This window comes from Kogia breviceps, chromosome 2 (assembly GCF_026419965.1).
Source record: "Kogia breviceps isolate mKogBre1 chromosome 2, mKogBre1 haplotype 1, whole genome shotgun sequence".
NCBI lineage: Eukaryota > Metazoa > Chordata > Mammalia > Artiodactyla > Physeteridae > Kogia > Kogia breviceps.
In genome coordinates this window covers 189,179,997-189,196,094 of record NC_081311.1, presented here as the reverse complement: position 1 = coordinate 189,196,094, position 16,098 = coordinate 189,179,997, and the positions used below count along the sequence as shown (strand labels likewise).

The following is a 16,098-nucleotide window of genomic DNA, read 5'->3' as shown; positions in this document are numbered from 1 at the left end:
ATCTATGCTCTACTGAGTCAGACATCAAAGAGATTTATAAAAATGTAAAACAATGGCAATCTGGTAACAATTTGTTACAGTTCCGGAAAATACAGTCATTTTTCATGAAAAAATGTTATTTATGTTAACATATAATGGGTTTATTATTTGTAATGAATAGATAATTTTTAACTCTCAATTTTAATTTTTAACATGAGAAATATTAGACCTAACCCCAATAAAGGAAAGCTCTTTGGGGTTCTCAATAACTTTTAAGAACATAAAGGGTTCTGGGACTGAAGAGTTTAAGAACTGCTGCTTTCTATGGACTCTGAGCCCCCAGAGTTTTCTTAAAAGGGTAACTTTTTATCCAATTAATTTGCCAATTGAGTATTTGAAAACCAAAAACTGAAACAAGAAAATATCATGTTGAAGCACAAGAAACATGGGAAAACCTTTGAAAACGCCAGAGGATTTTGGAACCACCAGTTGTAAAATGCTGCCCTAGAAAAATCTCAACAACAATGTCCAAGAAAAGCTATTACCTGCCTGTGAGACCTGAGGGAAACCATACAGATTCTCAGGGTACTTTTTCATCGCTTGTATTAAGACACAACGTCTAAGGTTCACTGATTCTTAGGTGTTCATAAATTAAATCTGTTGGAATCATTGAAATGACCTCAAAAATATTCTTGATTGATCATGAACTAGTTTACTAAGATCACTGCTTTTACTCTTCCTTCTTGGTCTGCTTTTTGTGCTTTATTATTTATTTAGATACTTATTTCCAAAAAAAGTTTAATAACATGTACACATGGAGAGATCCAGAAGAAATGAGTAACTTCTGTGCTTTATTTTTGTAACAATGTTGGTAGGATTATGCATAACTCTAGTTTGCTATTTGCTAAAATTTTCTAAAATTGTTGGTGAAAGTTTTGGTAGTAAATGGCTAAACATAATAAAAATTATTTAAAAATAAAATTTAGGAGGTGTAATGGTCATCTGTCATTTTCACCTGTCCAGAATCCATTTCCTCTTTTTTTCTGGAATAGTAGCTTGAATTTCCTTTGGAGAACAATATCACCAGTAATCTCAATTTTCATGGTTCCATACTAGGGGCTGACCCCAACTTCAGCTCAGAAGTGGCCATGTGATTCAGACCTGTCCAATCAATCATTCTATCCCCTTGGCTTCACTGAGTGGCTCAGGATTGAACACGTGGCCCAAGTCAGCCAATGAGAGTTGCCTTCATACTTAGGCTGGAGCTCTTGGGAAAGAGGTATTATCTTTTCATGAGAGCTACTCAGCTCTCATCACTGACTAGCTGAATGACCATAGCCAGTTTTCTTGACCTCACTAAGCTCCCATTTGTTCACAGGTAAAATGGGAGAAATAAAAGTAGCTACTTTGTAAAATTATTGTAAGAATTAAATAAGATAATAAGTGTAGATTTCACCACAGTGGCCAGCATAAGACCTCAAGAAATGTTAGCTCTTTTTATTATGTTATTATTTAAAGGCAGATATGATCTTTCAGCTCCCCTGCTTATAATGAAGTCTAAACTGCTTCCTCACGATGGTTGGTACCCATTGCTCAGCTTACAGAGCCAGCCTCACCTGCAGTCTTGCACCTGTCACACTGCATTAAATTCTCCTAAAGCCCCGTGAGTTCTCTCACTCTAGGATTTTAATCATTCCACTCTGCCTGGCGCACTTGTTCCTTCCTTCTCCCTTCCTCCCATTCTCTTCTTTACTAAACCGCGTGCTTTTTGAGGACAGGAGCCGTGTCCATCTCATTCTCCACTGTATTTCCCCTGAGTAACATGATACTAATCCTTGATGAGGACTCATGCAGTATTCATTAAATGAATTATTTTAAACCATATTTTAAAGAATGAAGCCAGTGTAAAAGATAAATGATTTGTATATTTCTAATTTAAAAAAATGTTTTCCTCCATTGCTTCAGAGTCCAGCAAATACATTGACCAAATTTTAGTTGAATTTAACATTAAAAGAATCAAGATGGGGAATACTGCAATGCCTGTCTTGGACAATAGATGGCAATGCAAATACTATTTGATATGTATTCTGGTCGGCTTACAAGTTTCCAGACTTAGTCTCTGTATATGCCCGGCATAAGTCAGACAGAGCCTTCTTTTCTGTAATGTCTTCCATGGCTTTTCACAGAAACAGAAAGGACATTCTCTGTGAATAGTGGTGGTGTGCTGTACCCATAGGGCCTTTCCAAAGAAAGCCAACAACTGCCAGCTAGGAGCAATGTCAGAGCCCACTCCTCCTGAAGAGGGCACAGGGCAGGGTCATGTTCCCTTCAGTGAAAGATACAAGGAGCTGGCCCTGCAGTCAGAACTCAAGCATATTGTCATCATGATTCTCAAACAGGATTAATCTATTGAGAGGCAAGTTAAGGTGAAGATACCTTTCGCATTATCTGAATTGTTTATGCCTGGTTAATTATTTTTTCCCAAGAGAATCAAACAGAGAGTAGGTGGAAATTCAGAATTTCTCTACCAAGAATGAAATTACTATCAAGTTGTATTTTTTTCCAGTAGCTTTCAGGGTATGTGTATAGTATAGAACATCATGGTCTCTGCATGTGTTTAGTAGAATTCAGGTTTAAGGGACTGTGTGTGTGTGTGTGTGTGTGTGTGTGTGTGTATACTCACACATACAGTTATGTACAGAGTATGATAAGTTAGCTGACTGCAGATCGGACCACATAAGACCCAAGCTTAAAATCCATAAGTAACTATAGATAAACACACACACACACACACACACACACACACACACACACACACACCCCACACACCAGTTAATATCACCAAATTCCTTGACTCCAGAACTGTTCTCACAGCTTTAACCAATCATCTTGCTAGGAAAAAATGGGAAAAAGAATATAAATACTTTAGAAAAAACCTTACAAACCACAGGAAAACAGAGTCCAGTCTCCTTTCTTTCTGAATCAGGGACGATGATGTCCTCTCACAGTAAAACATCAAGCACCATCACAGGAGAGCATAGGCTCCTTGAAGGCAGAGGTCATCTGTCATCACCTTAGAGGGTGCTGTTCAAGACAGGTGTTCTTACAAGTCTGCTGGATGAGTAAATGGCTGAACCAAAGAAAGACAAGCACGTATAATGTTGCTATTTTATTAGGGAAAAAAAGCACACGTGTGACACAGTTGCTCAGGTGCTCTAGGATTAATTTTTAGATATATCAAAACAATCAGTTATAAACAACTCTCAGTTAGTTACAAGAACAGAGACATTTCATGGGCTAGACAGCAAACACTTCTTTGAATTTACGAGGCAGGTTATTTATTTATCTTCATAATTCTGTTTCCCGTGGTTTAGGATGATAATGTATTAGCTGACTTTGTAAACCTGATCCCTGAGTTTAAAATCCCGGGAGTTTAAAATCCATAAGTGGCTTCCTGGCACTTTTAGGTAAGACTCGAATCACTGATGCAGGCAGCTCAGCCTGGCTCGGTCAGACTTCCTCTCTCAGCTACTCTCCCACACGTGCCCTCAAGTCCCCGGGTCATCACACCTCCTGGGTCCTCCCTGGATTGTTCTTTCTTCTAAGTCACCTGGGATCTCAGTTCCCCAGAGATTAGGAGGCCATGTAACATACTTCAGAGGGAGTGCGGTGTCATTTTCCTTGGTAGATTCTGTCACAGATTTGTAGTTATACTTTTAGCTTTTGTGATTCATAGCAATCTCCTCCACTGGTATATGCTCAGTGCCTGATAATTTTATATTGGAAAAAACAGAAGAATAAATGAATGGATGGATAGATGAATGAATTCCTGAGCGTGGAGGTGGAAAAAGGGTAACTTAACCCAATTCAATCATGGGAAGAGATCTGTACTACGGGTCAGGAACCTGAAATCCCTTTCCTGGTTTGAATCTACTACTTACCAATGAGTCTGGGCCGTTTGGTTCCTCTTGAGCAGCTGTTTGGTCACTAAATAATCAGATCATAACACCAGCCCACAGATGCACAAGCTTTTGTGAAGATCAAATGAAATATCACTTATTTTAAAAGCTAACACATGGTATATAAATATAAGGCATTATTTTAAATGGATAACCAACAAAAGTGATAAAATTCAATTCCATAATTCAGGCTAAAAATAATTTGCAATAATCTTAGAGCAAATGTTGTAATTCCATCAGATTTTTTTTTGCCCGTGTATTTATTTAACTCTTAATTTGAACATAAAGAACCTTAAAATCCTCTGGTTTCTTCAAGTCACAAAAATGTCTTATTGAAGTAATAATTTAAATGCTTAGTTCCTTACCCTAATTACAATTTTGAACTTTATTTCAAGGAAACACTCCTCTCCTGGCCCATTCAGGCCGGCTCCTGGTACACAGAGGAGGCGGCCTCTCTCTCTTAGCCTGTCTCCAGGTTCTTACCCTGCTGCCCCCAGCTTGATCCCCACCAAGTCCGCCCTCACGGGGGCCGAGGTAAAAGGAAGGAGGAGAGGTGAGGGGGCAGGAAAGGTCTTCTCGCCTGGTGCTAGCATGAGCCAGCGTGTCTCACACTCTGGTGTAGCAGGGAAGGAAAGAGAGGTTAATACTCTCTTCTTGGGGTGCTTTCAAGTATACCCTGAAGGGCCCTCATGGTCAGCTCTCTCTCACCGGAAGATCTCCTGGCTGTTTCTCCACTGGGCCTCCTGTGGGTGGACCTTGATCCATGTCCTGCAGAATCCTTGCCGTTCTTGGCAGTCACATGACCTAAGCCACCTCCAGGGTTTCTCTCCTAATGGGTTTCTCTCCATGGCCTAACCTGGTCCACGGGAAACACACTTTATACACATCTTTAACCCATCGGCATTGGCTGGAGAGTGACTTGCCAAGCAGCTGTCTGCTCTGTGGTCATAGGCTATTCAGCTAACCTCTTGTACTTTTTTTTTTAAACACTGTCCCTTCAATGACTAGAAGCAAATAACAAGATTTCCAGGTGGTCCTGTGAAAGTCTCTCACTTGATTTTTCACTGGGGGAGACACTTCTCACTTCTCATCCCTCCTCTATGAAGGATGGAGATTCATGTCTCTCTCTCTCTGTCTCTCTCTCTCTCTGTCTGTCTCTCTGTCTGTCTGTCTATCTGTCTGTCTGTCTCTCTCTCTCTCTCTCTCTCTCACACACACACACACACACACACACACACACACAGTCTATCTCGGAGTCTCTAATAGCTGGTTTCTAGCCTCTCAGCGTCTACCCCCTTTCTTAGGCTAGAGAAGGGAGCTCAGTTAAGGACAATAACATTCACTTCGATCACCTCCTTTGCAAACTCTGATTCTGTGGTCTAGCTTTTTGCCTTGGACCGTGGGAGTAATCACCTCCTATCATTTTGTAATTAGCCTGCCGCATCTTATACCCTGCTGTTTTACATTCAAACCCCATAAAAACACACTTTGGCTTCTTAAAATGGTTCAGACCAAGTTCTCCTTTTCTGGTTGTTTCTCAAAGCCGTATCACCAGTATCAGGAGAAACATCAATAAAACCATTCCTCTGGTGAACACAAATTCTAGCAGCCAGAAGTCGCAGTTTTCTGCAGAGAAGTCAAAGTGGAATGATTGGAGATATGACTTACATTATTCTCCAAAGACTCTCCACGTGAGAATTCTGTTACGTGTTTACTACTAGAATTCAGAAGGGGAGAGTTAAACTCTAGAGTGTGAAATTAGTGAGCAGAGCCTCGAGCTCGATCTGGCCAGTGTTGGCCGAGGAAATAACCCAGCATGCAATTACAGCTGGGAAGAAGAGCAGATGTGGAAAACCGAGTTCTGGTGCCTGAGCCGAGGGTACAGAATGACAGCCTTGAGGGTCGTAGATGCGGAAGCCCACAGCTGCCTGCGGCGATGTGGAGCCAGGCAGGAAGTTAGTCAATATCCTACAGGGAAGCCTGAATTACCTTGGGGCCTGAATCCTACCAGACTGGTTTGTGGTTCCTGTTGCATTGTAACAATGAACATAACAGAAATGACACTCTCTGTCAATCCACAGGCCCCAAACAGTTAAAACCATGACAGTTAAAAATGATGCTTTGAAAAGTGGGATGGTGGAGCAAAAGATGGGAGGGTGGGTTTTCACTTTTTTCTTTGACTTTTGGTTTTTCAATAAGCATGCTTCAGTCAAATAATAATAATAATAAAAAAATATTTCCATCTGATGGAAAACCAGCAAAATTCAAATAGACCTTGGAAGCTATAACCAGTTAATGATTTCACACTGCACCCAAACTCGGTGAGTTAGAAAGACACTCGCTGAGTTTTGTTCTTCCGTCTATGGATCAGATGGGTAGTTTTTCTGGACTGGGCTGGGCTCACTCATGAATCGTGGTCAGCTGTGGGTCAGGTTCGTGTTTCTGCTCTTTCATGCTGTGTTTTCTCACATGCTTGGGGGTTGGCTGGCTGAAGGCTGAGGACTCTTGGTTTTTCCACCGTATGTATCTCATTCTCCAACAGGCTAGATCAAGTTTGTTTACGTGGTGGAGGTAGGGTTGGAAATAGTGAACATAGCATTCATGGCCTCTTGAGGCTCAGAACTGATACAGAGTTACTTCCATCTCACTCTATCCGTCAATGCAAGATTCAAGGCCAACCCAGATTTAAGGGGTAGGAAATAGACCTTACTTCTTGATAAGAAGCTATTAAAGCACATTGCAAAGAGCACGGATATGAGGAGAGGGGAATGATCGGGACCATTACTGTAACTACAGCATCACAAAGGTACCAGGCCACGTGAAAAAATGGAAGAGGGAAAAGAGAATAGCGTTTGGGAATTATGTAGCCATATTAAAATGTTTACTGTTAATCAGGGTCCAAAAGTAAATATTTTTCATCCACACTTCAGTGAGTGAGCTGCAGAGAACACTCTATCCCCTCTTACATGCCTAGTTCCTACTCATCATGCTAATACCAAATTTAACATCACTTACTCCAGGAAGCCTGTCTGAATTACCTTCCTTTTAGACAGTGAATAGATCATGTAACTGTTCCCAGCATTTCCTCCTCATATCATTTATAAGACTCTGTTATTTTATTCTCTGTCTTCCCTGCTGGACCAGGAGCTCTGCGGTGGCGGGGGGGAGGGCGGTCTGGTCTATCACGTTTATCTTGCACCCCCAGCACCTAGTCCCTGCATGGCACAGAGTAGATGCTGAATCAACTTTTGTTAAATGAACACAAAGGGAATGAATGACTGAATTAATAGATGAATGAACGTCAAGTTGGGTATTTATTAAAGAAATGTATACATTTGTGGATATTGGTATTTTTTTTGTGATACCCATATCCTTGCTAACCTGTTTTGTGTGTTTGTTTGGTTTTTTTGCGGTACGCGGGACTCTCACTGTTGTGGCCTCTCCCGTTGCGGAGCACAGGCTCCGGACGCGCAGGCTCAGCGGCCATGGCTCACGGGCCCAGCCGCTCCGCGGCATGTGGGATCTTCCCGGACCGGGACACGAACCCGTGTCCCCTGCATCGGCAGGCGGATTCTCAACCACTGCGCCACCAGGGAAGCCCGCTACCCTGGTTTTAAATCCATTCATTGCTACCAAGTAGAAAAGAAACACTGCGAGAAATTAAGATTACTCTTTGATAGCTACGTAAAATGCAGCAAGCAAGTTTTAAAGCCCGCACCTGATATTATCTCCAAATTTCACAAGTGCAGACTGAAGAGAATCCAAAAATGGCCTTTACACTGGCCAAAGAACTTTGTTGGAAAATGTACAAATAAATGAAGCACAGGTTGTTGCACTTGTAGTGGTCTTATAACCAATTTATACTCTGTGTAACTAAAGAAAACCTTATATTTGCAATTCGCTGAGCTTTCCAAAGGAAATATTCAGTCTTAGTCCTAGAAAAAAAATCAGAGACCTTTCTAGTAAAATTGAATGGGAACAGAATAAGCCATGGTCTACTAGCTATTACAACTCAGATTTGTACCAGACGTTCCTATACATTTCTGAGTTTAATCCTCATAATAACCTACATGGTGAGATTTCCTTTATCCTTTCTGTAAAGATAGAGAAACTGGGGCACAGCCGTGTTACATAATTTCCTCAAGCTATTAGCACCAAAATGTTAATTTATTAACATTGTCATAAAGCATGATTTACTTTAAAAAAGAGAAAAACGATATCGATTTATTATGGTTTGCCAGGAATTATTGTTATAGGTACTGTTCCACAATTCCCAGTCCTGCTGCCCAACGCCTGCTTCTTGCCTGTTTTTCATTCTTGCGGCCCAACTTGTACACATGGGAGTCTTCCTGGATATGCATATTTTTGAGTTATGGTTGCCAGGAGGTTTATCAGCAAAGTTAGTCAGTCATTCCAGGTTATCAAGTAAAGTCTAGTAAATATGTTTCAGAATTTCATAAATCAACTGGTAATTATCGATTTTCAAAGACTAGACTCTTAGGTTCAATTGCAGTTCCCTTTCCTGAATCCTAGCTTTCTGCTGCTTTTATTAAATGGCCCCCATTCTGCTAAAGCTTCTTCCCACAGATCCACTCTTAGGTCTTTAGCTAACACCCTAACATCTTTGTGATCTTTCCAGTCTTAAAAGGCATGGTTAGAATATGAATTAGCGTAGAAAATGTCTTATGAACCATAGTTTGGGGTGCAGGTGTGCTAAATGTCATGCTGGAGACAGAGCTCTCACCATTCCCAGCAAAACAACCCATGACTCCTTTCTACTTGTCTTGCTACCTTCTTTGTTTAAATTCTGCTCACTTCAAGGTCCAGCTCAAATGCCACTACCCATAGGAAACTTGCCTTCATTACCACAGACGAGTGAGTCTCTAAGCTCTCCTGCAAAGATATGTGCAAAGGTATCTGGGATCATTCTAATAACAAGTATTTATTTAATATTCATTGTATTCCACACACCATGCTAAGTATGTTAATATGTTATCTCATTTAATGCTCACCTTTAATTTGCAGTAGTATCTATGAATTAGGTACTATTATCATCCATCTTTTGTGAATGAAGGTCAGATTGATGACAGGACATGACTGATATCATCACTAATAAACACAGTCTGGATTTAAATCCAGATCTTCTGGATGCCCAAACCTCAGTGCTCAATGACTATATTACACTTTATTCACACACTTACAATTAATATAAAATGTCCTCTATTATTCTACAAATGCAATGTGCAAAAAATGGTATATTTATGTTTTCTTTAACTAAAATTAAATTAATATGTTTTCCACTTCTCTGAACTTGTGTGCACAGGACTCCTTGTGGATAGGAAGGGCTGACCCATGAATGGTGGTGGAAAATGCTTTCCTTCAATGGATCATGAAAAGGCCCAGAACTGTTCTACAGATCAGAATGTACAAGATGGCACCTTTCGTCTTCATCCCACACTGGTAAACGGCGTGGGAAGCCTGGAGTCTGTCTTCCATGTATAACTACCCCCTTGAAGTATAAAATGCCATATTCTGGAGTTCAGAACCATAAGGCAGAAAGTCCAGCCTCACTGCAAACCCCTTGGAAACTTCACCCTAACTGTCCTCGCTCCCAATCAGAGACTGGGCCACTTTGCCAGGATTCTGAGAAAGGATTAAGCCACTGGTCCTTATTATTCATGGAATGCCAGACCTCTGTACCTTTTCCAGAATTAAGAAATTCTCCCTCCCTTCTTGACCATCCCAGGTCATATGCCTCTTTCTAATCATCCCTCCTGTTCTCAGCATAGCCTTCTCAAGGAGCTGCAGTTTCTAGAAATAAAAACAGGGGGGCAAGATATTTACTGGCACCTGCTGTTTCTGCTGTAACCCAGCCTCTCTGTGATTCAGGGTCAAGTGCATGCCTCCACCGACTGGTCATCGCTTGATTTTACTTTATTTTATTCTATTTTGTTTTGTTTTCTGTTTTTTTAATTTATTTTTTGAATTTTTATTTATTTTTTAAGTTTTTATTTTATATTGTATACTAGTTGATTTACAATGTTGTGTTAGTGTCAGGTGTACAGCAAAGTGAATCGGTTATACATACATATATCTATTCTTTTTCACATTCTTTTCCCATTAGGCTATTACAGAATATGGAGCAGAGTTCCTTGTGCTGCACAGTAGGTCCTTGTTGGTTATCTATTTTAAATATAGTATTGTGTATATGTCATACAAACCAGGAAATGCAAATTGACATCCTTTATGTCTTACTCAGCCAGAGGAAGCAAATTGTTTGATTCAATGTTTTTTAAAAAATTAGCTCTATTGAAAATTTGAGAGATTTAATGTTACAGTAATTAAATCTGGGAATTTGGGGTGAGCCTCTTTCATGGCGAGCATCAACTGGTACTGAGTAGCTTCTGTCCCCTTGAGATGCTTTTGTACTTTCCAGGTCACCTGCATTTCCATCATTCCATCCTGATGTTCATCAGTTTGCAATAGATTTTTTTTTTTTTTTTTTTTTGTGATACGCAGGCCTCTCACTGTTGTGGCCTCTCCCGTTGCAGAGCACAGGCTCCGGACGTGCAGGCTCAGCGGCCATGGCTCACGGGCCCAGCCGCTCCGCGGCACGTGGGATCTTCCCGGACCGGGGCACGAACCCGTGTCTCCTGCATCAGCAGGCGGACTCTCAATCACTGCGCCACCAGGGAATCCCAATAGATTTCTTTGCAATGCCAAAATATTTCTCCAGGTTTATGCTTCTAACAAACGTGGAAATACATAACTTAGACCAAAATAACTTCAAGTTTCAAGAAAAATGGGGAAAATATTTTCCTTTGTGAGAGCAAAGAATAGTTCTATGTATGCAATGTATAAGCAAAACATATCTGTTTTGAAGAAGGCACCTCTCCTAATTCACTCACTGATGTTACCTACCTGTCACCAGGCATCTCAGTTTGCATCCCATGGTGGACATTCTCAGAGAGCAAAAACACACCAGGTTGAATACACAGAAACTGAGGTCATTTTAAGATCGTCTCATTTATAGTGTTAAGCCAAGGCGTCTGAGTTTACTTCCAAAATTGCTTTTACAGTCAGGCAGGCCTGGCAGGACCAAGTCAGCAGAGGTCTGCCTCAGCCTATTCATCTTCCTCACCCCATGTAGAAAGTTCTCCCTCTATATTTCTACACAATTAATAATAATAATAATAATAAATGATTTTTAAACAGACCTGATACAATCCTGGTTAAAGACTCAATGTCTCACATTAAGCCCTCCATCCTTTTTCTAGCCTGCCCTCATTTTTCTTTCTCTGAATGATTTAAAATGTATAGTAAAAACTAGATATTAATGAAAATAATACATTTAATTATAATCTAATTCATTTATGCTCCATAGTTTTGTGTCATAAAGAAGCATAGTAATATCGTAGAGTGGCAGAGACCATGTTTTATGTTTTACATACCCTATAGTGTGTGTATGTATGTGTGTGTGTTTTTGTCCCCAGAAACTACAACAGAGATGGATACAAGCTTGCAAACTCTTTGTTGATTGATTTAGTAATTGAAATCTAAATTTTTATTAATACAATATTACTGGTATAATTTCTACTTTTTCTCATGAGCATTTGGGTTCCAGTCCTCCACCACCTTCAAGACTCTCCCCCCCGGGGAATCTCTGATTTACTAAACAACGGTGACTTGAATAAAGTGCCACAGCAACCAGTGGCACTCACTGTTAATGAGCACTGAGATCTCCTGACACGCTCACCCACTTTACTTCAGCATTTCCTGCATTCCTCAAAAGAGCTGTTAAGAACAACCATTTCAAGTGGCTAAACTACTTTTGTTAAAGCCAATAGTCTGTAACTGATAGCAGTTGGTGTGCCTTTGTATGCGTGTGTGTGTGTGTGTGTGTGTGTGTCTATGTGTTAGTGAAACAGAGAGAGAAAGAAGCAAAAGCAGAAAGTTGATGGACACAGAGAGGGAGGACTTAAAAGTGGAACTGGTGGAACCTTCTTACATCTTGAGCATTAGGTGTGGGGCTGAGTACCTCCTTGTTTAGGGAAGAGGGTTATCGGTCCCAGTTCTAGTGTAGGAAGGGGCTTCATACTCCAGTGGCCCCGTGTCAAGGAAACAATAATGAAGTGTGACGAGAAGAGGGATAAAGAGCAAATACTGACTCACTCTCTTTTGTTCCAGAAAAGCAAGTCCAAAAATGCTCTCTTCACGTAGTTATTTGCCTAGCCTGGACAAAGGCCATCTCACTGATGAGGATTATTCTTTAAGGAGTACACCATTTGTTTAAAACCCCAAAGGTGAGTGAACTTTAATTTTAATTTAATTTAATTTTTAGAAAATTAAATTTTAATTTAATTTTTAAATTAATTTTAATTCGATTTTTAGACAATTTTTAAAAAATTTAAAATTTTTAAATTTTAATTTAACTTTTAGAAAAAATTTTTAAAAATTTAATTTAATTTTTAGAAAAAAATTAATATTTTAACTTTAATTTTTAGGAAAATTAAAACTACCAATATAACAAATATTTTGCCTTTTCTCCTCTTCCTCTCAAAATTGGAATAAAATAGCCCATTCTCAAGGCTCTGATAACACTTTTCTACTCATACAAAGGTAAAAAGTTGCAGAACAGAAAATAACATTTGTCTTATTGGAGGATTATAGGAATGTTGTTACCAGACCTATCTGTATAGCTGCAAGTACAAAGGATTCTGGCACCAGGAAGTTTCCAACAACCAGCCACAACCCTTCCCCTTTTAGTATAAAAAAAGCTGGAATTCTAACCAGGAAAGATGGTTCTTTGGAACACTAATCCACCATCTTCTGGGTCTGCTGGTTTTACAAATAAAGTCACTATTCCTTGCCCCAACACCTCGTCTCTCAATTTATTGGCCTGTCGTGCAGTGAGCAGTAAAAGCTCGCACTCATTAATAATGCTGACGGTCTCTGTCTGAGTAAATGGTCTCCCAGTCAGCCATGCTTGAAGCCTTGGAGTTACCATCGTATCTTTCATGATGAAAACTGAATTATATTATATCTATCTTAAAAATATTCAAATGACTACAAAAGTCCGCCACATAATGTTCAAAACCTAACCACGATGGGGCAGATAACTGTCCATTGCTTATGCAGCACCACTCCCTCCCCATCCCTGCAAATAGGCTGTTGATTTCATTTCCAGGTATAAGGCAGAGTTCCCTTGACTTAAGGGAAAGAAAGGCCCTCTATAAGCCCATGGAAATCCCATTCCTCTTCACTCAGTGATTGACCTAGAGGATGTTTCCCAGATCTGGCCAAGTAGATCAAAGAGAGAGTCTGAAGGAGCATGATGCCTAGAAATGTCTCCTCAGCTTGTGATCACAAATATAACCATCAAGGGTAGCAGAAGAGAAGAGTTAGAAGGAAAGAAAGTTCCTGCGTCCTCAATGATATCACTAAACATTTACAAGAGTCCTGCAACTGGCTGCCTCCAGACCCAGCACTCCGGAGAATTAACAGGAGCCAGTATTACTTTAGCCACGGTTAATCGGTACTCTGTGACTGAAAGCATTTCTGTTTAACGCACCAGGCCCTTCAGGATTCTTGCTGTCTGGTCAGCAAGAAACTTTGCAGTTTCTTCAACCTTCCCCAACCCTTCCCAGCAAAGGTTCCATCCTGTAGTGTTTTCGATTTTCTTTTACAAGGCTGACTTATTTCTTCTGTGTCCTCCAGGTGAGCAGCTCTTGATGGTTCAAGCTCTAGCTCAAAATGTTACCTCCTCAAGTAATGGTTACTTTATCTATCCACCAAAAGCCTCTGGTTGTTTTTCCTGAAATCACACCCTACCAAGAAAAATTAATTTCTCCTCTGTGTTGCATATTATTTGTATATAACACATTCTATTGCAATGATCCATCCATCTGTCTTGCACTTGCCTTTGAGCCCTCATATATGAGGATGTCTTACTCATCACTGTACTCAAAGATCCTAGAACAGTGGCTATTTTACATAATAAACACTCAGTTAATGCTTCTGGATTTTATAAAATACCCGTGGTCACAATAGGAGCAGATATTATTCATGGTTTTTTTGGATAGAACTGGTACAAACTTAGATAATCATTAAAAATATACTACTAATAAACCGAAAACTAATCACAATTCCCAACTGAATAGTGATGTCAACCTTCTTTGGGAGTGGCTTTTTTTATTTCTACAAAATGCTATTTGTTCCCCATGTTTTTTTATTTCTTTCTGACAAAATGCACAGATAACTTCTTCTCATATACCTATAGATATTTTTACTTTACTATCAAAAATATATTTTTAGAGTTCTGCTAAATTCACATAATGTTCCTTCTCTGAGAGTTGAACTCACGCTGTTGATTACCCATATGATACATGATATGGCTCCATCACCAAAGCTTTTAGTTACATTTTCAGCCTGAGGAAGCTGTTGCTCTACCTCTGCCTGGGTATTGTTCTAGAAACATCCCTTCCCCAATATAGAGATCATTCATCCTGTTCCAGCTTGTTTTGTTTTTGTTTTTTTGGCTGTGTTGGGTCGTCATTGCTGCACGCAGGCTTTCTCTCTAGTTGCAGTGCACAGGCTTCTCACTGAGGTGGCTTCTCTTGTTGCGGAGCATGGGTTCTAAGCACATGGGCTTCTTTAGTTGTGGCTCGTGGGCTCTAGAGTGCAGGCTCAGTAGTTGTGGTGCACGGACTTAGCTGCTCTGCGGCATGTGGGTTCCTCCCGGACCAGGGCTCGAACCCTCGTCCCCTGCACTGGCAAGCGGATTCTTAACCACTACACCACCAGGGAAGCCCCACTGTTCCAGTTTTAACTTGTGCGTGACTGTCAGAGAGACCACAGGCTAAACTCATGCTAATTGTTTTCCAAGATGAATATCAGAGTTGAAAAAACATTAAAGAATTGGTCTTTTCTTCAGAGCCCTAACACTCTTAAGGCATAGAAATCTGAAAACTACAGGCAGTTGCTTGATTTTTTGCTGTTTATTTCAATTCACAGTTCTCTGAGTCCACGATATAGATCAATCAGTTCAAAGCACAAATATTCCGCCTTTTAAAAATTGATGTTGAATAATATTTATCTATTAACAATGTAAAATTGCATCACAGATTTTAATTTCAACTTGTGAATTTAAAGGTGTATTAGATTATAATTTTCCAGCTCTTTTGACCTACAGGGAAACTTAGTACCCTGCCCAATGACCAGTTATTGTCTTCAGCTTATTATTGATACATCAAATGTCTCATAATATTTACTCTCTCTACTGCCTTCATATCGTCTTCGCTACATTTTTATCCTCAATTTTACTTTCTATTCATTTTACCCAGTTGTCTAGAATTTTTTTGAAGCAAAGGAGGCATAAACTCTAAATTACTTCAACTTTATAAATGAAAACTGCTTTAGATGAGCCCCGAGGATTTTTTTTTTTAAAGAAATTTAGTTCAAGACAGTTGGAGTTGTAAGGGCTGCTGCATTGCACAGCTCCGAAAAGCACCATTCACTTCTCTGTCACCCATGTGAAGAATGTTCCCTGTAGCATGCCACATACTGTTGTTACCTCCTGTTGTGTGCAGGGCTATTTACGCTGTCTCTATGAGTAGAGACAGAGGTATCTGTGGTTATGGTTTTCTAAGTGATAATTTCATAAAAGCAGTTTCTAGACACCGGAGGACTTACCGTCCAGGAGAACGTTATCTTTCTTACCTGAGCTGTGGTTTCCTGCTAGCAAGGTGGGGCTCACAGAGCATCTTCCCAGTCTACTGGTGACCACAGGTGGCCCAGGTGTTCCATCCCATTCCTGAGCTTTGATAGGCTCTCTGGAGGAAGATGCCCCATGATGTCCTCTCTCTTTGTTGTCCAACTTTGGTATTGGTTCCGTGCTGTGGCTTCGAACCTTCAGCTCCTCTGTTGATTCTGTGTATTAACCAGAATTATATTCTGTTAAACAAGAGTCAAATCCTTCCCAGATTCCTTAAATATTAAAGAATGATTTTCTAAAATATTTTTAATATATTTTTGGAAACTTAGACTTGTGTTGAAGACTACATTTAAATAAAACAAGGACAGATCACATGGGTCTTTTTGCTGAGCTGTGCAGGTTATTAGCAGCAGAAAATAATGATCTCTTCAGAAGTAGAGAACCTTG

The 16,098-nt window shown here is 40.0% G+C and overlaps 1 protein-coding gene across 4 annotated transcripts in view; it reads right to left on the bottom strand.

Annotated features, from left to right (window-relative positions):
* NYAP2 (neuronal tyrosine-phosphorylated phosphoinositide-3-kinase adaptor 2) overlaps positions 1 to 16,098 on the bottom strand; it is a 423,148-nt gene that overhangs the window by 218,496 nt on the left and 188,554 nt on the right. For all 4 annotated transcript variants that reach the window (XM_067027008.1, XM_067027007.1, XM_067027010.1 and 1 more), the window contains one exon: positions 15,657 to 15,866. In XM_067027008.1, coding sequence (XP_066883109.1) covers positions 15,657 to 15,866 — 210 coding nt within the window. The remainder of the gene's footprint in view (positions 1 to 15,656; positions 15,867 to 16,098) is intronic.